The following is a 24,197-nucleotide window of genomic DNA, read 5'->3' as shown; positions in this document are numbered from 1 at the left end:
ACACTATCGCGTTAGCTAATAGAGTTGATAACCTAAGAGAGTAAGCACTTTTTATCAGAGTGGTCGGTAACTAATGAACGCGATAAATACGCGAATATTACGATTACAGGAATAAAAGGTTCAGCTGTATCTCGCACGACGTTAATATACTTATTATTGAAGACTAAAAGTAGAGTTACAAGATAATATAGAAGAAAAAATGCTTACATAAGACTTATAATCAACGATCGTGTTTACAATGCTGCACCCCTCTATCCTGATAAGTGAAACCTCAGAAACTCTCTTCGTCAAAATAATTGATGTTGAAGCAGTGAGTTATATTTAAGAAAATTGGAAAGAGTAAAGAAATTTTAACATCACTTTGCACAGTGAAAGCTAGTCATCCAGATGATTCAAAATTTTCAACACCATATTGTCGAACAAATCAGGAGTATGAACGGTAAACTTTGAAACAATATAGCATCTTTATTGTAAAATAATTTGGTACAATAGTGAATCCTCGCCTAGGGTAGAAAGTATTCTGAAAATATGTATATCTCAAACTTGCTCATAGATGGAAATAGAAAATTCATAGCTCGGATTGATCATGATGGATTTATAAACTTATCACGTCAAATGTATTCTAATTTAACTGGTACACCTGGAAGTCCAGATGTACCGAGTCCAGTAATTTTAAATAAACGTCCCGAGTAACGGTGCTCTTCCGTATCGTCTACGCTAGCACTTGTCACATAAAGTTCATCCAAATTTGGCCCTCCCCACATAACTGAGGTAATCTGGAAAACGAATTAGAAATGAAAGAGATAAGGTGAATTTATAGGTATAGAGAAAATTGGATCGACAATAAAGGGATCCTGATTAAACGTACTGAGTAGCTGCTGTTCTAAATAGACTTATTAGTTTTATACCTTTGCTGCTGGAAGTTGAACTGATTGAAGAAGAGAACCAGTGTTAGGATCCACCTGGTGAATTGCACTACCTCCAAATGTGGCAAGCCATAATTTATCATCTTTATCGATAGTCATACCGTCAGGCAATCCCTGTACCTTGTTCTTGATTATGTCAAAAACTGTACGCCGATTTTCTGTAACATTTATACTATAATATATTACATGTGGTTGAAATAGCATCGTATGAAAATATTCTTCAATTGCATATCTCCAGTAGTAGGATGTTGATGCAAATGCTGAGCAAATCTGATCCACTACTTACTCAGTGTTCCGTTATCGAGATCACAATCAAATGCGTCAATCGATCGATTGAAACTATCGACATAATAGAAAGTTTTACGATCGGATGACCACGCAAGGCCGTTACTGATCCCCACATTTGTAAGATGTGTTATTGAGGACTTTCCAGCTGGACTTAGGGAATAAAACGACCCATGTCTCAACTCCTCTCCACTATTTTTATATCCAGTCATCATTGTCCCAGCCCACAGGCGTCCTGGAATATTTTTTTATATCAGACCTCATGAGCAATGTGTTGGTAATTCAAACAAGAATATAGAAAAATTTGCTAATACATTTTTGCTTCAACTTAGTTTTTATTATGAGCTATATTTGTACTCAACTGTTGTTGACACTATAACCATGACTATTCAATAAACTTGAATGAAAAGTAATTATACATGTGAAGTGAAAAACCTTTGTGCGCAAAATTCGAATCAATATGAATGAATGTGGATAACTTGCACCGATATTACAATTCTCATTTACTGTGATTTTTATTATCTGGCAGTAGCAGAAATATTCTGTATAGATTTTGGTCACCTGTTGGATCAACTTTGCCATCATTAAACCGAACTTTAGCTCCTGGATTCACATCAAGAAGGATATCAACGTTGGATGGATCTGTGCTGACGCCATCCCAAGTCAAAAGTGCAAATTTGCTTGCATATCCGATGACAAATTTATCTTTGGTACCTGCTACAGGTACGACAAAGCCAATAGTTGTTTTATTTTCTTTATCTGTAAGCATGCAATAAAATTTCAATTATAAATACATTGCAAATACATTGACATTAATTATATAATTTATTTTGTAAACCTTCTGCTTCATTGTACAATTACATTCAGGTGCACACACACCTATCAAAAGTATGCACAGTGATAAAAATGTTACCTGTATATTCTATAAATATTTTATAAATACAAATGACATCGATTAAAAATTAAATACAAGCCACGTACCCACAATCACCCGAGTGATTTTATTAGCGTTAGGATCATACTTGAGGACAGTAGACTCATCTATATCAACAAAATAAAGTACTTGTGCTTCCTGGTCCCAATGAGGCCCTTCTCCAAGAGTTAACTTTTCATCATGTACAATTTCCACCTTCGGAGCCATTATGTGCTACTAAAAATTGTATAAGTGCTGTTGAGTTCAAAGGTGTGATTAAATCTTCGTAGCAATTGTCATGCCGGTACCAATTAAAATGATTATCATGTACTAATACCTATGTATAAATTGGTCTGCACAACAGCTTACTAATTGTACGTAATTACCCAAAGACTAAATTAGTCTCAGAATAGAAGTTTTCGCGTCTACTTCTGAAGCTAAGCACTATCTACTCGTGCCGACAGTAAGCGTTGAACTGCAATCTAATCTGACTTCGATAGTACATGTATGTACATGTATGTAGTATTAGAGAAATGTTATTGTGGCAACGCAAAACGGAGATACTGTTCAAGTATGTTTGTAACAATTATTTCAAACCAGATTATTGGAGAGAGTCCTGAGATCTTATGTTCATTGATTTCCAAGGCAATATATTTAAAAAATTAGGGTTAGTTTCATGTTACTCCTGCAAATTGGATGCGTCACACTTAAGTCTATAATATGTATATATATAATACACACACATATTATATATGTAAATATACATACATGAATTCGATCAACTGAAAACTCCTTAAACTATACGTAACTCGGTGTCAATAAATATAGACTATGTGCTGAACATATTGTACTTACTTCTGGAATGTACGGCGCCAGTAATTCTGACGTAAACTTTTTTTTTTAATTGCGTCAATCATTTTGCGACCAAAACTAGCAAGTTTTGTCCACACAGCAATCTTCTTGAACTGAAATTATCGTGTAAACGAACCAAATTAGTCATTTGCATCGAACCGTATAAATGGAATACGGATTGAACATACGTTCTTATTCCAGAATAATCGAGTGCTGAAATTCATGAAAATTTCCACCCGCTTCACTATTTTCCCGGCGTCTAGACATTTCACTTCTGGAAAAATCGACGCCGTAACTATGGTAACAGCCAATAGCTGTGCATGCGCATCCAGAAGATTCAACCAATTCGTCAGAATCTTCTGGTTGCGTCGCGAACTTTTCGCGCGAAATATAAAGGACGGGAGTCGACGCAGTAGGCCAGTGTTTAACTACGCGACAAGTCAAGAGGAACTCAAGAAACTTCGCAGTTTTGCAGAAGTCAGATCAGTGAATTAGTAACGCTATAAAAATCGACAAATTAATCAATCCAAGTCCTTACAAGTGTCAAAGTTTTCCTAGTGTTGTATCAATTCCGGAGAAAAAGCAAGAATTTCCTGATTTTCTCTAAAACGTCAAGTAAGAGTGACTTCAGTGTATCAAAGATGCCCGCAATCGGAATCGACCTTGGTACGACGTATTCCTGCGTCGGAGTATGGCAGCAAGGAAAAGTCGAAATAATCGCAAATGACCAAGGAAACCGAACAACACCCAGCTATGTGGCATTTACGGACACCGAGCGGCTGATCGGGGACGCTGCCAAGAATCAGGTGGCCCTAAACCCGGCGAATACTGTGTTCGATGCGAAGCGGTTGATCGGCCGGCGTTTCGATGATCCAAAAATCCAGAATGACATCAAGCACTGGCCTTTCCGCGTTGTTGGAGAGGCAGGAAAACCCAAGATCGAGGTGGAGTTTTGTGGCGAGAAAAAACGATTCAACCCAGAAGAGATCAGTTCCATGGTCCTGACTAAAATGAAGGAGACAGCTGAGGCTTTCCTTGGGCAAAAGATCAAGGATGCAGTTATTACTGTCCCAGCCTACTTCAATGACTCTCAGAGGCAGGCAACCAAAGATGCTGGAGCTATAGCCGGCATCAACGTCTTGAGAATTATCAACGAGCCTACTGCTGCCGCCCTTGCTTATGGACTTGACAAGAACCTACAAGGAGAACGAAATGTTCTGATTTTTGATCTGGGTGGTGGGACCTTTGATGTATCAATCTTGTCAATTGATCAGGGTTCGCTATTCGAGGTAAAGTCAACTGCAGGAGATACTCATTTGGGTGGGGAAGACTTTGACTCGAGGCTTGTTGATCATTTTGCAAAGGAGTTTGAGAGGAAGTACAAGAAGAATCTAAGGAATAACCCACGTGCTATCCGCCGTTTGCGTACTGCAGCTGAACGAGCAAAACGTACTCTGTCCTCCAGCACCGAGGCAACCCTCGAAATCGATGCTCTCTTCGATGGCATTGACTTTTACACTAGAATTTCAAGGGCACGCTTCGAGGAACTTTGCGCAGATCTGTTCAGGGCGACGCTGGAGCCAGTTGAAAAAGCTCTTCTCGACGCCAAGATGAGCAAAAGCTCAATACAAGATATTGTTCTGGTTGGTGGTTCAACACGTATACCCAAGATCCAGAGCCTACTACAGAACTTCTTCAATGGTAAGCAGCTCAATCTCTCCATCAATCCGGACGAAGCAGTAGCTTATGGCGCTGCTGTACAGGCAGCTATTCTCAGCGGAGAAGAAAGCAAGACCTCCAGCCTTCAAGATGTCCTCCTGGTTGACGTCGCCCCTCTTTCTCTGGGGATTGAGACTGCCGGCGGGGTTATGACCAACATCATAGAACGTAATGCTCGAATCCCCTGTAAGAAGACCCAGATCTTTACGACCTATGCTGACAATCAGCCTGGGGTAACGATTCAAGTTTTTGAGGGTGAACGTGCTATGACAAAGGACAATAATCTACTTGGTAAATTCGAGCTAAGTGGAATTGCGCCAGCTCCTCGTGGAATTCCTCAGATCGAGGTGACTTTTGATATGGATGCTAATGGAATTCTGCGAGTCACTGCTAAGGACACAGCCAGTGGTCGTAGCAGTGACATTCGCATCACTAATGACAAGGGCCGGCTGTCCCGTGAAGAAATTGATCGAATGCTATCGGAAGCTGAACGCTACCGTGAGCAGGATAGTCAGCAGCGTGAGAGAGTTGCTACAAGAAATCAGCTTGAGAGCTACGTCTTTTCTGTGAAACAAGCTGTGCAGGAGCAAGGCTCAAAGTTGCCTCAGGGAGACAAAGATATGGTCATCAATCTTTGTGAGGAAACTATCCGCTGGCTCGACAGTAATACCTTGGCCGACAAAGAAGAGTATCAACATAAGCTGGAAACGGTGCAGAAGCAGTGTCAGCCCATCATGACCAAACTTCATCAGGGAGGTGGAGCACAAGGACCTGGAGGTCAGGCTGGCAATGGCTACTCGGGTCCCACTGTAGAGGAAGTTGACTAAATTAAAGTTCACCAAAGTTTCTTATATATAATATTAATCTGTATTGAAGCCTCATGATTAGTGTTGATACTTAGGCTATCTGCATTGTTATTTTGTGAAGTATTTTTTTTTTTCATAAAAAAAAAAAAAAATTTCATTCCGTTCACTAACATAAAATAAATTTTGTTATCTGACTAGAATATAGGTTTAAGTTTGTTTAACATATATGCATTGTCGCTGAATAAATATGTATGTTTAGTGATAAAATGTAAGAATATACATATAACTTCTATCAAGTTTGTGATACTTTTTGGTAATGGTATTTTATTTTTTATAAACGAAAATTTTTCATTTTTTCAACGGAAGATTAATTTCACTTTATCAGAGCGACTTATATTATAAATGTAAAATATATCAACTTGATTTGATAAAAAGATAAAAATTCATGTATAATATATCGTCAATACGATATAACATTATGTTAGAAAGTAATTTTCACATTACAACTTGCTTTGTTAATTTCATGTAATCATAAATTTGCTACATGTTGAAATATTAATAAATAATACCTCTGCCAGGTGCAATGAAATCCAGCGTTTTTTTATCTGACTCAATTTATCAACATAATCTTAGTAAGTCGATTATAAAACTGTATGCATAAGTTTACAATTAGCGATTATTCAACTACTTTGTTTTATCAACTACCGCATCACAATTATGCTCAAATAGAAAGTGTAGGTTTTGTTTCTGTATTTATTATAATAGGTCCAAGAAATATTTGTTTTATACTAAATAGCAGATCGCTGTGTTCTTCTTATCAATTCAAATCCTTTGCCATAAGTACATAACAGCGTACTGTCAATGCTAGAAAAATTATTGATAATTTTAGAAATGGTTACAGTAAATTGAGTGTGTAGGGGAAGAGACAAAAAATTAAAAGTTGTATAGGATAATTCGTACTTACTCATGAGCATAACACATTGTCATTCCTTGCACGTCTGCAACAGAAGTAATTGTTTCATCTACTAGGGACACTGTCAACTTTGTATCATCGTAGTGGTAGTTGAATGTTAAAACTTTCTGGTCTATCCCAACACTGAAAAGACTACCAGTTTCATTCAATATCAATCCTGGAAAACAAGATGAATCGCCGATGTTAAATTAGAAAGTATAACAATGATATTGCAGTTATTTGACTTTCAAACTTGAGTTGAAACATTTTTTTGCTGCGAAACTATGAAGTACCTGTAACTTGTGTGGAATGTGATGAGGCAGAATTCCATTTCCTTATTTTATGTAGAATTAGTGCTCCATTCTCGGATTTAATTTCAAACATAACGAGACAAAGAAGATTATCATCGCCACCAGTTGCCAATATAAACAGCGATTCTTTCAACATTTTCAAATCGTAACTGTTAATACCACATTGATGAAGCCTTAGTTTTGCGAATGGCAAAATAGGAATTTTTGACACTTTATCAGATAAATCTTCAACAATATCATTAACCACATCATTCAGGCACCAAAAATTGACGATACCGTCTGTTGCCATTGTTAGAGCAATTAAATTTTCATCGTAATAGAACAAATGTGTCATTATAATGCACCGATTATAATATGGTATAGCAGTTCGGGTGGATATGTTGCAAGTTTCAATGTCATAGGAAAAAATTCTGCAAATAAAACAACTATGATTTCGATACGAATAGAATCATTAGTCATACTATAATCGTCTTTTTAATGTAAAACATTCCTACCAATTATATCGCCATTACCTTAAAAATCCATCTGAGCAACCTAATAGTAGTAAGATGAAATTTGGTTTTCTTGGGATTCTGTATGCATTTATGCTCATGTACCGCGTCTCAGGGTCCATGTAATGACGTTGGCGAAATTCTTGCTGCAAAGACTTTCTTTGTTGCTGATCGGTGCCCCGCAACATGTGCGTTGCCAATTCTACACAGTTCAAGTTATCTACATGCACTGCATTTTTTTCGAACTTCATACTTATCAGCCAAACTTTCAGTTGTGCTCTGCCTCCTCCAGAGAATATTAGATTTCTGCTACATTCTGCCGTGTTTTGTAAATTAATTGACGATAGTGTTTTGATGCTCGATATGTGTCCACTTAATAAAGCCATGGTGGTGAATTTCTGATTGATACTACTATCCATGCCACAACGTTTTATATGTGTGATCCGAAGAATACGATCTTCGCCGCCGGATATTAATATGTTATGACCAGTTATTGTTGGTATTGGTTGAATGCAGTACACCTCTTTTGTATGAAATCCATTCTGCTCGAACATAATCGTTATTTACATTGGAACTGAATATTACTATGAATAATGTACCACGAATTGTTGTAATCTGATTTGTTAACGTGTAGTTATAATACCTGCACTGCAAGAGTAGCTAGAAAATTTGGTTGACATTTGGCTACATGGATTTGTTTGTCTCGTATGTAAGTAAAGTAAAAATTCTCGTCATTCAATACGTAGTCCCATGATCTATGTCCTCCTCCACATCGAATTCTTAACAAAACCCGCTGATGTGCAGTACTGTATAGGACAAAATCAACCTGCAAAGTAGAACCAACTAGTTTTGAAACTGTGATACATTTCAGTTGGGAAGTAAATACTATCGGTTAAAAGGAAATGGGCTCACATTGGATCACACTTCCATAATCAACTTGCTTGATATTTCTACCCCATGTACTTGAAAAAACAACGATATTGTGCAATTCCCAGTTATTAGTTCATCAAGTTAATCAAGTTTAGCAATCAAGTTTCTACCTCTTTGAAACCGAGTACGTAGAGATCAGTGCAAGTTTTCAATGTTACGCTAACCCAATCCATCGGCATCTTATCTATATGCAAAGGGCTTATTGTTTTCTGGCCATCAATTTTTTGTAGTTTGTAAAATCTCAAAGTACCATCTCGGCCTGTAGTCAATAGTTTATCTTCAACAATTTTGCACGAATGTACACCTAGTCTTCCATGAATTTTGAGCAGACTTTGAAAGGGATGTATATGAGAAGAATTCGTGTAATCGGTTGGCAGATTGTCAATTCCCACATCACCAATTCGAAAAAGATGAATACTTCCTGCTCGATCTCCACAGATCATGAGATTTTCATATACAACAGCTGTAGTTGTCCAACGCTCTCGGCTCTGAGGTAGCAAATGCTTTGAAATAACTAATGCTGTACCTGCAACGAATATCGGTATTCAGCATAATTAAGTTGAACATAATAACCTGGCCAACATTTTACATAATTGCACAAGATTTACGCACCTTGCACTATTTTTACCGTTTTCATACAGCCTTCAATTCCACATAACAATAAAGAATCTTCATTCAACCAATGCATTGAGAGTACTTTAGAATCCATTATTTTTTGTTCTAAAACTCTTTTTAGATGTCTTGTTTCAGAGTTATCTGCACATAAATATTCAATTATTGCTACAAAATTATACCAATTTTATTTGGTCATTTGATCATTGCACGCTATCAGATAAATTGATCATTTGAACAAAAGTAGAGTGTACTTTCGTAGGATTGTGGTAATTTATACTAGAAAATCTGGATGCATTTCATATTCAGTTGCATCTCACCTTCGATTACCAAGTAAATTTATCTTTTGTATTCACTACAAGGACCAACGTGTTAATCACTCGGGAAATTTTGTGTAAACTTATGCATACAATCTGATAGGATCCATAACTTGAAAAAACTTTGTGACTTCGTAAGACTCGACATGCTGATTCAGGAATCGCAATCGTTCTACAAGTTATATTCTGTAGGTGCATATTAGATTTGGTTGATATTTGTCAGTTGCATTTTATTTTTGTGCAAATATGATGTCGTTACTGAAAAATAAAGATACACAAAACTTTCGTACCTTCATATAAAGTTAAATATCCATTCAAAGAAGCGAGACCAAGACGTTTGCGATCCGGGGATATCTGCATCACAATATAACTAGCATACATTGTTGTGTCGAGTGGTACTTCTTTCAGGCCAGATTCTTTATTGTGAGTCAAGATTTTCCCCGTCTGTGTTATAATGACAATATTTCTACTATTTAAAAATCCTATGTGCTTTGGTACGTCATTTGAACTTTCCAATGGAATTATTTTTGTTTCGAAATTCGTATCCGCCTTGAGCGGCCACACATGAACAGCTCCATCCCCACCTCCGGTGACGATTGTCTTTCCATCCTCAGACACATCAATGCTCCAAATAGGTGCTCCATGATGCGCTTCTATTTTGTTGATTAAGGTACCCCTTTTTGTCCAGATACACATCAGAGAGTCCTTAAAGTAAGTGATAGAGTATAATTGAAATACTATATTGTTAACAATGTCCATGCCATGAATTAGAGACAATCAATGCCTCCACAGGTACTTCAATAAATTGTATAAATTAGGTCATTAGCAAACCTGAAGCTGAAATGGATATTTATGAAGTGTGGTACATACCTCACCTATGCTTATCACAAAATCTTTCCTAATCACAGCTCTCCACACTCTGGCTGTATGACCAAACATGGTAGTCATTAGAGAAATTTTTGCATTTTTCCATTTGGCAATGCCATTATCAGAGGAGTTAATTCCAACTGACCAAAGCCTGATTGTTCTATCATCTGATGTAGAACACATAAGAGATGTGATGGGATCAAATGTGACAGAGAAAATAACACCCTGCAAAAAGCAATTATTTATTCAAGTAAATGCTTTGTCGTTGTATTATATGTACATTGACGCAAGAATTTTTGATTGGACGAGTGGTAAAAATTACTCACATTGTGTCCTCTTAAGCGATGTAGAACCGGTACCTCTTCCCCTTTGTTAAAATTTCGTACAGCCCATATGACAATTTCTTGAAAAACTGTACCAGCAAACACTACAAAATTATCAGCCTGATCACTAGTGACTGATCCACCGTATCTATATTCTCTCAGTCAGGAATAATATAGCAACATAACACCAAACTCATTTATGATTAAAATAGTTCAATCAATACTTGAGCAAGATTCTAAATTTAATGAACTTGGTAGTGGTCTGTAACCGTATTTTGTGTACTTAGTAGATGGATCAATGATGATTAGATTGTGGAAAACTTGTTGGTTGATCTCTCCTCAAAAGGCAAAAAATATACACAAGTCTCAAAGTGTTGTGTGAGTGGAGTAAGATGTAGCGCGAAACTAAGTTTAAAACATTGATCTTATGTAGCTTCAACGTATTTAAGTTTTTTTTTTCACCAAAAGCTCAATAATATCGCATTATCAATCCACGTGTGTGATATTCATAATATTAGATTGTGCATCGAGAAGAAGAAGTAGATGATTTTACAAAAAAGATTTAGCCTCTATGGTGCTTATGATACTTTATGTAACAAAAGCACGGTTTAAAAGTTTTTTTGAAGCTATGCTTCTTTAGACTCACCTGGGTACTTTGCTCCCCTAAAGAGTGACTTGAGAAAAACGTGAGCACAAAAAACAAACGTGTACATGTATTTACAGTGGGTGGAGCCTGAGGGGTTTCGCTCCGGCGATGGGAAAAGTTTGTCTGAGAAGTAACTCGAAAATAACATACGTGTACGTGTAAACCATAGCTTCCGTCAGAAGTGCCCCGACCTACTCTTTTATTTTTTCAATCACAGAGTATGAACAAGAGCGCATTTCAGTGCCAGGATGTAAAAATTTTCTTGTACTCTCACACCTTAATACTAAGAAGTCCACTTTCTTGTACTGTCGCAGAAATGATTACTTCGAGTTTGCACTGTAGGCAACAAAAGACATGTAAACCATGTTTGTGTTACATAAAAGCGTAACTTTTTATAGCAGCAACAAAAGGATACAAAATACATTTTTCTTTACATTGGAATTCCTGGGCCTCGTTTTTCAGCCAATCGTAAACATACAAGCAATTATGTGCAAAGAGAATGACAAGCCTCGAAGGCTCATTTTTGCTGCTACACCAACCTGCAGCAATTATCCAGTCATTGAATCGATGAACATCATTGTACAATGTGATTCTGCATTAGAGTATCTCAGGGTAAAGGAAAATATTTGGCCAGTGGGTATCAAATAACAGTTTTTGATGAACTTACAGTGCCGTCTTATTAGAAGATTTCACTTCCACTATGCCTATTTTTTTCCCACCAAATACAGCCAAGTAGTTCCCAGGACCTTTCACGATACCATGAATTTTATCTGGATAACACACATCTAACTTTGATATGAAGTTGTTAGTTGATTTCTCGTACACACGTAGGGTATATCCTATTCCTGAAATGAATGAAAGCATTTGTGTTGAATGAAATGTTACCGAATATGATACTAAAGAATGAATTTAAAAAAAAAGTATCAATAGTTAAGAGAAAGACTGCCTATGATAAATAAGTACAGTTTGATACCTATCATTCAGATCAGGTGACCTGTGTAAGTTTCAATCTGTAGTGTAAATACAGGTAGCGTAAAATTAAAAATTTTGGCATATGAAGAGTCAAAGTGTTTTGAAAAACCGGCCAACGAGACTAATGAAGTGGTTGAAAAAATTCTTTACAAAACTGTTGTTTTCATAAACATGCATTGGTTTTCCACATTCTTTACAGTGATTTTTCACACTGGAGACCTGATAAGTAACAAATTAGCAATTTAATAATCTGGTGACCTTATCGACTATAAGTGAAATATGCAGTGGAATAAATAAAATACAAAACGAACCTATAAAAATGTAGTCACCCACGCTAAGTACGGCAAGGACGTCGGTGCTCAGCAATTCTGACATATTTGATATTTTATTGAAAAGGTGTCACCAAACGAAGAGCACACAACACTACCCTAACCTATCATCTGTGGATATCTGTTTACCCATAGACATAAGTATTCACCACTGATCTCTACTATACACGTGTTTACCGCACTCGCATGGAATTTAGATGCACTGTTTTCCATCTGGTGGCGAAAAATTGAATCTTCGTCCTCTTCAAGTTGATCACGTGGTCACCACACAACTCTGGGAAGTACCTCGGCAGTACCGGACCAAATACTGGACATCCCCTTGCCTTGCAGTGAACTTCCCCGCTGTCAGCTGGAGTTTAGACTTACGTAAACATTGATAATGCCGTGATAATACGGATATCCAGTTACTCGGCTTGCCTGACTACTTTCGACGCGATCCACATTCAGTTCCATTACGAGTTCTCTGCGGCTGTGAACTTGAAAAATATAAATGCACGAAAAAAGGATTATCTTCAAATGGTATGTCGCGCAAATTATATTTCCTACCAGAAAGGTTACATTGCATAGCCCCACGCAAATTATGCAACTATAAATAAAGGAATATTTCCCCAGGTCTAATGTATAGAAATACTTGAGTTAACTTATATTGGATTTAACAGATTCGACTGCTATGGATGACGTTACAAAATTGAATACAGGCGACCAAGGCATGGATCCCTGACTAACAGGGAAGGCCTAAAAATTTTCTGATCGTCAGCCTGGACTTGAAGAGAGAACATTCAAGATGAATTCGAGCTGCTCGCCACCGAACATCAGCGTTACTCAGTTGACATACTTGAAGCAGATTAGTTTGAAAAATTATTATGTAAGTGATGTTGAACGCAAAACTGTTAATTGCAAAATTTGTAAATTCGATATGCCAAACCATCATGTTTTCGAACACACTGTCGGTAAAAGACACAAATATAATAAACTGTTGGTTCGTATTATACAAGATTCCTCTTATAACGGGGATATAGATTTTATCATCACAGGCATTGATAGCCTCCAATGTAGGTATTGCAACGCGCTAGTAATTAACAGCAACGAGAACGACTGTGTCGTCAATCATCTTCAAAGTGTTGTGCATACATTTAAGAAACAGGAATATCTCTGGAGAAGTAGCTGTAGTAGCGTGCAAGATCTTCCAGTTCAATGTGACATGACACTTAGGCCTTTGGACAGTTTGTTAACCTATGATAAGACATATGAGAACCGAATCCGTAATTTGAGTAAAAATTTGCCAAAGCCAAGTAAAGCAAGTGTTATTGTTAAAGTTAATACGCAACAATCCTCTGCATGCTGTAGTGGTAAAGATACACAGGGCAGAGAAAAAATACCAAAATGTATTACTGTTGATCAAAATGGCATTTGTGTGTGCACAGTTTGTAGTAAACATATTCCAAACTCTACTATGAATATAAATCAACACATTAACGGTAAAGCTCATAAAAATCAGCTGCAAAAGTTGCAGGAGACTGCAGGCAAAGATGTAGAATTTGACTGCCCAAGTAATTTATTGCAAGAACCTATAGATATTGAGGATAGTCAGAGCTACTGGTGTAAATATTGTTGCAAAAAACTCCCAAATAACGAATACAATATAGAACAACATAACACTGGTAAAAAACATCAGAGCAATATTAAAACACTCTCAGTATCTAAAGAAAACACAGGGCATAAAGAGAAAAACCAAGTAGAAGATCCCATGGCAATATTGCATCAACTGTGCTCGCAGCTCGAACAGTTTATACTCCGTTGTTAATAAATCAGAAATCGCATCCGGTAGCTCTGAAATGTACGGAAAGAAACGTTCAATGATTTCTAAATTGGTTGCAAATTTTGAAAATGGGCAGGTGGTACATTCAGATCAAATAATCTATTTCATACAGGTAGGTGGTACCTGGGCACGTAAAATTTTTTGTGTAACTCTACTAATATGATCATAATATGCACTATCAGGTTAACAGCACAAAAGCACAAACATAACGTGTTAAAAAGAGATCACCAATTATTAGGGTATGTAAATGCAGAAGAACCATCTGTTTGCAAATTTTGTGATAAGTTATTTCTCAAGGGGAATAAGTCTGCACATGTCAATAGCAGAAAACAAGTATGAAAGATTTCAAAGATCTCTTTGCCCTATGATGTGGATAGTAATAAAATAAATGTGGATGAAGTGTTATACTTTTCATTTTCACCACATATTATCGTTGTCGATGGGAGTTACGCATGCAATATTTGCAACTTGCGTTTCACAGATATACATTTCATAGATGATCATCTAGCTAGCTGCTTGAGGCACAAAGCAAATCTGTTGAAAAGAAAAACTCAGTTACTACCTGGGTACGAAAATCCAGAAATGATATACAGTTGCAAAATATGTAACAAATAATACCAAAATGAATTCAAGATGAACACGTCAATAGCCCAAAACATCAGAGAAATATAACAGAGTCAATATTCACAGCCTTGAAACCATTAAGCCCTCAGTTTATCTGCCAGTCTCATTATTTTATATAAGCAGTTTTTACTATTTTCTCAAGTTTTATATTAATATCACATACACACACACACACACACAACACAAAATTATCAGCAGTAGATTTGTAGAAGAGAACTTGCGTTAAAAATTAGGTATTGTTTTTCCAGACACCTATGAACTATAGTATAGTATTCTGAAGTACCCGAACAACAGTAATAGTAAGATGTATTCCAAAAGTCATTTTGCAGTCTTTTGTCTAACGATTGACGTGCATGTTGATTGGAAACTGTCAAAGAAGATGGTACTATACAGAAGAGAATTTTATTATGGGTTGATATTGGTTACCACATAATATCTGTATTGTTTTTATCAGCATTTACTTTAGTAATCAAGAGTTTAACATGAGTTTAACGACCATGTTCATTGACTTTACAGCTAGTATAAAGTCTAATTTGAATTTGTTATTATAATGGGATATAAATAAATAATGGTTAGTTCATTAAGTGCAATGAATGTATGTTTATTTACTGATATTCGATCACAAATTTAGGGTAAGGTTGAACAATGTTATCTTTTAAAGGGATAAACTAAACAGTCACGTAAATAAAAGTGAAAAGAAATTTTTTCAAAGGACATGTATAGTAGCGAGTAGTACCAACTAAAATATACCTTTTTCAAAGAACTATTTAGTATTTTTATTACTATTACTATTTTTTTCAACACATTTTCGTTTTTTATTCCTTACTCAATACGGATTCTAAATTGTTCTTTCTAACAAGTCATACCGACTTTTATTTCTAATAGATGCTAAAAGAAAGGCAAATATTACGGATATTAAGAAACATATTTTCGAGAGCCTCAAAGCTTTGAACTATATCACAATGAAATGGGCAAGCGTACTCTGAACGAATAGACATGATAGTCAAATATGTCATGGTGTAAAAGTAGAAAAACATCATAGTCATTTTGTAATTACCAGCAATACATTATGACATGAAAGGTTGAAGACACATTCGGTCTAAATGCAAACTATTTCAACAGCATACATTGAAACTGAACATTTCTACTCTACTTTTCATGTGTCAGATATATAATTATATGGTTCTATTCGAGGAAGCAACCAGAGGACTTCAGGCATGAATTTCTTAAGAATAGTTCTGTTCAGAATGTTTACACTGTATTTGTTTAAAATTTTGACTCTCATCTCTTTCAGTTATGAACTATTGAAACGACACTTATGAATCGTTTGTAAATACATCTATAAAGATTTTCGTAAGTATATTAACTTCAGAAAAAATAACAGTGTAATATAGGTAATACAACAGAATTGTCATAGATTCATCACAGATGAATTTTATGATTACAGTAAAAACATTATTTTCTGGAGATAAATACTCTTTGTGAAGTAACTAACGATTCCTAATTATAGTTTGAGGTTGCCGACATAAAGACATTACAAATAAGATCTCAAATCTTTATACTTTTAGCTTTGCGTTAATAATTGAATAATATATCAGACTTTATTGCTAGTATTTTTTACTTAACATAAAGTCCATTCTCTAATAATTTTTTTCAGACTATCATCGTTGTACTTAATGTGAACTCTCGAGTTCACAGAGATCGCAACTACAATGCTATCACACAAAATGAAAATTTGGTTGCTTATAGAAAGCGTTTAGTCATATGTAATAACCAACGTCTAAAAGAATCCTTGCAAGAAAACCTTAATGGAATTAACTTCTCGTAGCAGGGTAAGTATTTTCTGCCTCAGAACTTTTTAATCGAAAAAGTAAACGATTATGAACTACTTGGATACATTAGAACTCTGGAGACCGTTTGGTGAGTTTGGAACAGGTGCAGGAGGTGGCGAATACTGAACGTAATGTGGTAAGGGCATCGTTTGAGTTTGTCCTGGCATTGCATACCAATTCTCTGGTGCATTTTGTGTCGGAATAGGGGGATACATACCCGTGGGATACATGTATTGCGAATACAAAGGGTAGGGTTGTCCATAGTTCTCACCTCCAGGGTACATGTTTTGTGGAAAGTGACTTACGTTGTTACCGTCACTTATGTCTGAATGAGGAATGTAAGGAAGAGAAAAGTTTTGATTTGTGGGATAAAACGGATTTTGAAATGTGGAATCGGCATCAGTGGAATAATACGGAACCGCCGTATACATGGGTGGCTGCGGAAAGGGGAGTTGGTTTACAGGATTTTGGTAGACAGTATTACTTCCGGTATGAGCAGCCAGGTTATGCGGGGGGGAAATTTGCTGCCCCTCTGAGCTATGTAGATGCTGAACACCGATGTTTTTTGCAGCTTGTACCTCAGCGTTGCCAAGACTTTGCGGATACTGAAACGTCTGTTCTTGTTGTTGGTGGTGATGTTGCTGCTGCTGATGTTGTTGTTGCTGTGATGATTGTTGCTGTTGTTGACGAGAATTGCGATAACGACCTGCGAAATATATTATGTTACAAATGCATTTTAGCTACCAAAGATATAAATATTATTCCCATGAAGTTACTCTTGAAAATTTGTAATTCTTGGTTGCTAAAAAAGAGCATTTTCAATGAACGACTATGAAGGTCAGCTTTCTTTTAATAGATTACCCTTACTTCAATTGGCGTTACTTTTCGATAAATTTCATGTAATAAGAGACGTAAGCTTCATGCAAAATGTTTAAAATCAGCAGTATATCAATCTGTTTTTGATTTGATGTTGCTTATTAAATTTTATGCAGACGTAATTACTTTATTCTGTAACAAAAATTGGGCAAAGTAAAAAATGTTCATGACCAATCATATTTTTCACCTGCAGATTTGATAGCCCCTAAAAGTTTATATAAAATAATTCAAAAGGTTCCAAAGCTCAATTCAGGAGAAATGCATACACAAGCTACACAATCCTAGATGATTAAATTTTCAATTATACGTTATTAAAAGTTCATTTTTGACAAACCATCAAAATTTTTCTTGAAACGTGGAGCAAGGCTGTTTCTATTTGCCCTTTGATTGTCTTTGTTGTTGGGAGTGGATGGTTCCTTTGTCTTCTCATTGCTTGGGCTATACGGTGTAGATTGTTGTACCAGTATAGTGTGTGGTGAAGCTCTATTTTCTGATAAATTTTGAGAATCGTTTCGAACTATTGACTTATGAGAGCCGTGATTATTCAAGTTTGCAGCTCTACCATGTCCTTTTCCAGTATTTGGCAAATAATCACGATTTGAACAGATTTGTTCCCCCTGATGTTGAGAGACCACAAACTTTTGTTGGAGGGTTTGGCTGATGTTAGATACTTCATCTTCGTTCAATGTTGAGGGTTCATTGGCTGTAAAAAAAACATATATTTTGTTCACTTGGGGCAAGTTTAAACAATAATAAGTAGTGAAATGTTGATGCATTATTAGAGTATTACTGCAAAGTTAGATTTTCGTCAACGCTTATTGTAAGACAGTTTAGAATACCAGTTAAATTGTTTGCCATCAGATTATTATATTGACTGTGCATGTTACTTTGTGAGATGTAACATGTTCCACATGCCATTGCCTGACTGGTTCCACATCCAATCCAGCCACAGTTGGCTCGGTAATACTGGAAATAGATAGATTGTTTAAATTTCTGTCAATGTTTGAAACATCGTAAACGGTATTCAACTGTTTTGCTATCCTCCAGCTCCTTGAAAATTTGATTGATTTTAAACAAATATTTTTATAGTTAGTCTATTCGGTCAAGACATAGCCTGCAGGATGACTGTTCAAGTTAAGTTCAAATTGTGATGATTGCGGTTAGTTAAAATTTTTATTATCAAGCTAAAACATTGGCTGCATCACTCTTGTTGCTGAGCCATCAGTTCGTGCACATAATGTTTTCAGTGCCAATTTTATTTGTAATATTACGACACTCTCTGTAACATAGTATAACATATAAGTCCTACGCTTAAACTGAATAAACAGATTATAATCATGACTGAATTATTTCTACAGCTCTTTTAACGATTGTTCTATGCGATATGGTGCTGTCAAAATCAAGGAACAGAACTGATTATGTAGAATAGAACTTACTTCTACCCCTAAATTATAGTAGAACCTCAGAGTCGCCAAATCTGTAATTTAAGAAGTAGTATTCATTATTTAAGGCTTATTAGTTAAACGAACAAAGAGGGCGATAGCACATTACATATTATAAAATAATTAATTGCTTACTCATGCTACATAACTAGTTTTAAAAATGATATCTAAAAAATAGTTGTAAATATGATATCTAGTAAATAGTAAAACTACCTTTCTAAATTTAGCGCAAAATTAGCGACAAATTGGAATATAATGTTTAGTGTGAGGAATTTTGTGAGTAAGTAGAGATTCTGGTCGTTAAAAAGTAATTTCTACCTGACAGTGGCAAGTCACTCCCATTAACTTCGATACTTCTTGAAACAGAAGTGTTTACGGACTGCAGCACTGGATTTACCTGACCAGCAGGACGTAAGGAGTCCATGGCTGGTGGAGAATACGATGTGCCATTGCTAATATAAAACTGCGGTGAAGGTATAATGTTGCAATCTGCTGCTGGATAGTATATATTTCCACTTCCACCAAAGTACTGTGCAATATCTGGAAAAAATAACACACTGTATTAGTAACATATACAATTTCTATTCAATTTCAGAATCGACTCAAACATTGACGAGACTGTAAATTTAAGTATCCCATGATAGAACACCAAAATGACCTACTCCCTTGAGTTGCGTAGTAGACTTCATTTTGTGCATTACGGTTACAGTTTTGAGAGCCATGGGTTGCAATTTCTGGTGTAATGGTAGTTGGGGCTGTAGCTGAGACTTGTTTTTCTGTGACTTCACTAGTTGAGGTTACTTTATCACCATTATTGGTTGGATTAGAGCTTTTAGTGTTATCGGACTTTGTCACACCTGGTTGCAAAGATTCACCTGTATTTGAACGAGGACCATCGAGTATAACTGACACTGGCATAACGTCTATGGAAGTCTGAAAGATATAAGAAAGAATATATTTGGGCATATCAAATTGTTTGTTAAAAAATTTTCAACAGGTGCCTCAATCAAATAGAAAATAAATTTTGCACTCACATTGACTGCATAGCCCTGATATGTGGTGAGTGTTTCCATGGCATACGCTTTATATGACGAAGATGAATCCTCGCTGTGCCTGTTAAAATAGAATAAAGTCACAGATTCAATGCAATTTATTCCCAAATAAATATGGCAATTACACAATAAAAAGAGGAAATGAAGTGAGCATAGTGCATATTTAACAAGTTCGGAAAATAAGTTATGCAAGATTGCGTGAAGATTTGACTATCTGAGTCATCCAAACGTTTTTATGGAGCAAAAATTTGGTAATACTTCATATATAACCATACCAAAAGTGTACACAGTAGGAAATGTGCCTTAGAAATCTAGATTATTCACAAAAGACTGCAATTAAAGAAGCACGTAATTCACTATACAATGATATTTTAGGTAAACTAGCATGACAAATGCTACGAATGCATGTGCAAGCTGGCTAAATAGATTTTCGATACAATTTGTACTATTTTAATTTCCCGGTAAAGTTACTCTGTCACATTTATGCCTTTGACATAGAATTCGTAAAATGATACGCAACTTCTAATTGCAACTCTTAATGTCTGGTAATGATAATGCACCCAATAAAACAGATGTATTTATTTACCCAGATTCATTATCCCACTGGGTACTTTCTTCCTCGTGAACTTTGTTATTATTTTTGTCAGTTTGTTTAGTCGTCAAAGAGTTTAAGTTGATCGCCAAATCTTTTATCTTCTTAGTGTTCCCATACCAAGATTTTTTCCATTTCTGACCTGTTCAAAGTAATGAAGTAACTAGTGACACAAGGGTACCTTAGTTGAATACACATATTTTAATATTTGTGGAGAAGTCTCACACAAAACAGCCGGCTAGTAAAGACTGGAACGTGCATTTTAACACACTAAATTTCAAAAGTGACAAAATTTTGGTTAATTTATCAGTTAATATTAAAAATTACGTACCACCAGTCTCGTAGATAGGATTTTTTTTATGATTGGTAAGGGGCCAATTTGGTTGCTTATTTTTTTTTTGTGTAATTGGTTTCAATGAAGAATAAGGTACGGTCTTTTTCTCGCCTAGTTCTTCAATGAAAACAACAACAGGACCTTCGTTCTTGCTCATTTCTTGTATGTGACCACTGAAAATCACCGAGTCTTTCTTCCCAGGTTTCTTGGTACTCTTCTGATCATTTCCATTGTTATCTTTGCTTGATTTTTCACCAAGATTGATATTGTAGGTGGAATTATTGTTGGTTTTGTCAAGTTCGTCTTCTTTCGTGTCCATATGAACCAAACATTTGCCACCCACTTGAAGTTCGGAACTGTTGTATTTCATCCAACCTGCATTTCTTATCTCTGTATACAGGAAATAGGATTACCCTAATTTTTCATCATATTTAATAGGTAATCATGATCAGAATTAAAAAAATCTATAACAATGATTGAAAATCGACCTTAATATTACCTGAACCAAATTTGTATATGCTGCATTTTGGATTAACATGTATTAGTATCAGTACTATTAGTGCTTGTTGGGCATAATTGGATATCATTGTGAGAACTGACCACTATTTTGTACCTAGTGATAAGCAACATGTGATAAAATTCATTACAATTACATGCATACCTCTTCGTATCTCGTGCCATATGTCAAAATCAGTATTGCGATAAATGTTGGGATCTAATGCTTTGGCTATTCTGTAAGGAAAAGGTGTAATACTTTTGGCCACAACCTGAGATTCTTCAGTTTCCTCGGTACTTTTTTCCAGCTTGTTAAACAGTTCGACTGTGAGCTGTCTAAACAAATGATAAATATTCCTATTACCTAATTTATTCAGAAGAAACGAAGTTAAGTTACAAGGTACAGCTTACTCTCTGATTTCTAAATTCTCTTTCAAAAAGAATTTATCGTGGGATACATTGTTGGATCGTTCATGAAGCATTTTGAAAACTGCGTTGTCTACATCAGCCATTTGAAAAACATCTTTGTAAAGCATTTGGTATACGATAGCTAAAAGAAATATCATTCTCATTGGGGTAGTGTTCAATGTGTATTATAAATTTCTTGTTAAATTTTTAACAATATACTAAGTAAGAAAAACAATACCGTAAACCACAAAATTCCTTATAGATTTTTAAGCGAGCGTAGGAAAATAAAAATTACATTGGCAGAAAGCTGCAGTTGAGATGAAATCTCTGGCGTAGATAGATTCATACTGTTTCGGTGGTATATGACATAAGTAAATAAGCTTTTCGAAACCGTTACTGGTAACTAATTGTCGAGTTAGCTTTTGTCCATTGAACATAACAATGTCTCTCTTATAAAGTAGCGACATCGCCTTAATTTCAAGCATGCCTCCCCACTCAGTAAAATATGACATCTGCTCCAAGTAACTCTCAAACGGAATGCTGATGCTCTAAATGAAAGAACATGACAATTTATAATCAGAATCTCACCAGAAACTTTCGAGCGTCCTGTAGTATAAGTGTACACCAGTAACTAGTAAATTCAGTCAATTGAAGGATTTAACGTAAGTTATTTACAATAAAATGTTATTAGAGCTGACACTATTTCAGACCTGGTACACATTTCCAACATTTTTCTTACTTCAGATATTATTTACCTGAAACTTTGTTACTGGTTACGTTTATGGCTTTTGAACCTTATTGAACGAAGCTGAAGCTAGCTTAATAGTCTAACGAGGCAGTGAGGTTGAAGAAGCAAAATTTTGTAAAATATCATGGCGAACTTATAGTTTCACAAAATTATGGCGTAAGACTATATTACATTAGCAGATTCAAAAGAAGTTCAGCGTATATCACTGCTTTTTTTGGTTGCTGCTTGAGCCTCATCTTTATGAAATTCTTTTGACTTCAAGTTGAGATGTCAGTTTACATTTTCAGTCAAGCAAGTGGCGAGATAAGAGGAAAGTCTTTAGCGGGTAGCATGAGAAGACTAAGGGGCAGTGCCTAAAATGTACACACAGGTCCTAGTTTACTTTCTCTCAAAACCAAAAGGACAAGATATAGAAATGAAAAACAGATCTGAAACAGTGCCACAGATGAATACCAATGAAGTAGTTGAAAGAAGCGTATTTAACATTTAATTTTTACTTAAAATTGTGACCATTGTCAGTAGTTACAGTTACCTCTTCAAAAAGGCTCTTATTGTTCCTCATATACCTGACACATTCCTCTCTAACTTTGATATGAAAATGCTGGGTCAAATAGACTTGCTCACTGATGGCCCTGAAAAGGCAAGTTGGATCCCTTGGTGCATGCTTGCGGAAGTATCCTTCGGTATGCAGCCATTCGTCGACGGGTTCTGGCATCCGCTTGCATGGTTTTCGAGGTGATATATCCATGAGTTTTTAAAATGCCCACAGAGAATGTATTAAGCTGTAAAATGTCACAATTTCATCATCTTTAAGTCATTGGTAAAAATGTTTAATTAAATTCGGAAAGGTAGGCATCCAGAGGTTCAGAATTATGTAAAAGTAATCATTATCAATGTTAACTTGAGACTTTCCAAGTTTCTGCATAAGTAAAAAACGGTGACCTAAGACTTGTATCAAAGTGCGAGAATTACTTATTTTTGACAACATTAATAGATTAATGAAAAGGCTACATAATATGGCATAAGATAGAACGATACGTTGGAATAGTCGAAGCACGTGGGTGTTATAAGGCCTTAATATGTATTTTACATTTTATATCGTTATTTTCGCGACAATAACATTGTACGAAGTAAAATTTATTACCTGTATCACGATAATTGCGGATGAAGTAGCAGTATTTCAGATTGATAGCATGGAATATGAAGGCAAATTTGAACAGAAATCGTTGAATAACGTCAACAATATTCGACCGTCCAAGAGCAAAGAGTTTTTGCTTGTTGTGTTAGACCACCGGTGACCTGAGTCAAGTGGAGAATTCGACCGGCGATTAACCGTGTATGTGCGGAATCCGGGTGTGATCGCGAAGGCGACTTGTTGTCATTATAGCGTGGTGTGAGTATACAGGAACAGCCGACCTGTAGCTTCGAATGTGATGCGACAGAAATTTCACGACGTAGAAAAATTATAATGAGGGTGAGAATGGCCTTGATTATTTCCGAGAAAAATTCAAGTCATACAAATTTTACTAGTAATATTTGTTATGGAATATCCGGCGAGAGAAAATAGCTATATACCCATAGCGCGGGAATTTAATGACCGTTTGATATACCTACGATTCAAACGAACGATCCGAAAGCGAAAGAGTTTCTTTCAGAGATCACCATTTGACCAGATTTTTTCAAATTAACATACTACTCTCTTTTATGCAAGATCCGTTGCAAAT

The 24,197-nt window shown here is 35.9% G+C and overlaps 5 protein-coding genes across 8 annotated transcripts; 2 read left to right on the top strand and 3 right to left on the bottom strand.

The window, feature by feature from the left end:
* Positions 1–571: 571 nt before the first annotated feature.
* Positions 572–12,335, bottom strand: LOC124409614 (regucalcin-like). Of its 4 annotated transcripts, XM_046887339.1 has the most exons (7): positions 12,331–12,335; positions 6,299–6,304; positions 2,193–2,358; positions 1,773–1,970; positions 1,213–1,446; positions 909–1,084; positions 572–776 (listed from the first exon to the last, which is right to left on the bottom strand). In XM_046887339.1, exons 3-7 carry the CDS (start codon positions 2,350–2,352, stop codon positions 612–614), a joined length of 933 nt encoding a protein of 310 aa, XP_046743295.1. In that variant the 5' UTR covers positions 2,353–2,358; positions 6,299–6,304; positions 12,331–12,335; the 3' UTR covers positions 572–611. The 4 variants fall into 4 exon arrangements, with proteins under 4 accessions (XP_046743295.1, XP_046743293.1, XP_046743292.1 ...); XM_046887337.1 differs by lacking the exons at positions 6,299–6,304; positions 12,331–12,335 and adding an exon at positions 2,980–3,103 and having other exon boundaries at positions 2,193–2,361; XM_046887336.1 differs by lacking the exons at positions 6,299–6,304; positions 12,331–12,335 and adding an exon at positions 2,462–2,615 and having other exon boundaries at positions 2,193–2,361.
* Positions 3,235–5,697, top strand: LOC124409613 (major heat shock 70 kDa protein Ab-like). The gene is made up of 2 exons (XM_046887335.1): positions 3,235–5,611; positions 5,649–5,697. The coding sequence occupies exon 1, from the start codon at positions 3,618–3,620 to the stop codon at positions 5,520–5,522; it is 1,905 nt and encodes a 634-aa protein (XP_046743291.1). The 5' UTR covers positions 3,235–3,617; the 3' UTR covers positions 5,523–5,611; positions 5,649–5,697.
* On the bottom strand, positions 6,290–12,360 carry LOC124409070 (WD repeat-containing protein 6). Its single transcript, XM_046886464.1, has 13 exons — positions 12,234–12,360; positions 11,618–11,795; positions 11,366–11,542; positions 10,308–10,452; positions 9,985–10,206; positions 9,405–9,819; positions 8,798–8,941; positions 8,296–8,711; positions 7,899–8,081; positions 7,277–7,797; positions 6,747–7,174; positions 6,466–6,631; positions 6,290–6,365 (listed from the first exon to the last, which is right to left on the bottom strand). Exons 1-13 carry the CDS (start codon positions 12,295–12,297, stop codon positions 6,290–6,292), a joined length of 3,135 nt encoding a protein of 1,044 aa, XP_046742420.1. The 5' UTR covers positions 12,298–12,360.
* A 190-nt stretch (positions 12,361–12,550) lies between these two features.
* On the top strand, positions 12,551–14,055 carry LOC124409069. The gene is made up of 3 exons (XM_046886463.1): positions 12,551–12,770; positions 12,911–13,788; positions 13,834–14,055. The coding sequence occupies exons 2-3, from the start codon at positions 13,036–13,038 to the stop codon at positions 14,053–14,055; spliced, it is 975 nt and encodes a 324-aa protein (XP_046742419.1). The 5' UTR covers positions 12,551–12,770; positions 12,911–13,035.
* A 1,227-nt stretch (positions 14,056–15,282) lies between these two features.
* On the bottom strand, positions 15,283–23,854 carry LOC124409612 (protein ovarian tumor locus-like). Its single transcript, XM_046887334.1, has 14 exons — positions 23,618–23,854; positions 23,006–23,255; positions 22,021–22,273; positions 21,729–21,867; positions 21,484–21,653; positions 20,820–21,212; positions 20,483–20,630; positions 19,879–19,957; positions 19,507–19,777; positions 19,163–19,384; positions 18,839–18,879; positions 18,242–18,368; positions 17,737–18,105; positions 15,283–17,232 (listed from the first exon to the last, which is right to left on the bottom strand). Exons 2-14 carry the CDS (start codon positions 23,219–23,221, stop codon positions 16,580–16,582), a joined length of 3,081 nt encoding a protein of 1,026 aa, XP_046743290.1. The 5' UTR covers positions 23,222–23,255; positions 23,618–23,854; the 3' UTR covers positions 15,283–16,579.
* Between the last annotated feature and the right edge of the window lie 343 nt (positions 23,855–24,197).

Source organism: Diprion similis, chromosome 8 (assembly GCF_021155765.1).
Source record: "Diprion similis isolate iyDipSimi1 chromosome 8, iyDipSimi1.1, whole genome shotgun sequence".
NCBI classification, from domain to species: domain Eukaryota; kingdom Metazoa; phylum Arthropoda; class Insecta; order Hymenoptera; family Diprionidae; genus Diprion; species Diprion similis.
This window is presented reverse-complemented; position numbering and strand designations above follow the sequence as displayed.

Bases quoted from the DNA above. Each gene is read 5' to 3' on its own strand.
- LOC124409069 (XM_046886463.1), top strand. From the start codon at position 13,036: ATGAATTCGAGCTGCTCGCCACCGAACATCAGCGTTACTCAGTTGACA. The intron at 13,789-13,833 runs TTTGACTGCCCA...ATAGATATTGAG, and splicing joins CTGCAGGCAAAGATGTAGAA to GATAGTCAGAGCTACTGGTG.
- LOC124409070 (XM_046886464.1), bottom strand. From the start codon at position 12,297: ATGTCAGAATTGCTGAGCACCGACGTCCTTGCCGTACTTAGCGTGGGT. The intron at 7,798-7,898 runs GTATTATAACTA...ATGTTCGAGCAG, and splicing joins TAGCTACTCTTGCAGTGCAG to AATGGATTTCATACAAAAGA. The intron at 7,175-7,276 runs GTAATGGCGATA...TTTTATTTGCAG, and splicing joins TGCTCAGATGGATTTTTAAG to AATTTTTTCCTATGACATTG.
- LOC124409612 (XM_046887334.1), bottom strand. From the start codon at position 23,221: ATGGATATATCACCTCGAAAACCATGCAAGCGGATGCCAGAACCCGTC. The intron at 21,213-21,483 runs GTATGCATGTAA...TCCTGTATACAG, and splicing joins ATGGCACGAGATACGAAGAG to AGATAAGAAATGCAGGTTGG. The intron at 20,631-20,819 runs GTACGTAATTTT...TACTTTGAACAG, and splicing joins TCCTATCTACGAGACTGGTG to GTCAGAAATGGAAAAAATCT.
- LOC124409614 (XM_046887339.1), bottom strand. From the start codon at position 2,352: ATGGCTCCGAAGGTGGAAATTGTACATGATGAAAAGTTAACTCTTGGA. The intron at 1,971-2,192 runs GTACGTGGCTTG...GCATGCTTACAG, and splicing joins AATCACTCGGGTGATTGTGG to ATAAAGAAAATAAAACAACT. The intron at 1,447-1,772 runs GTGACCAAAATC...AAAATATTCCAG, and splicing joins TGGCAAAGTTGATCCAACAG to GACGCCTGTGGGCTGGGACA.
- LOC124409613 (XM_046887335.1), top strand. From the start codon at position 3,618: ATGCCCGCAATCGGAATCGACCTTGGTACGACGTATTCCTGCGTCGGA.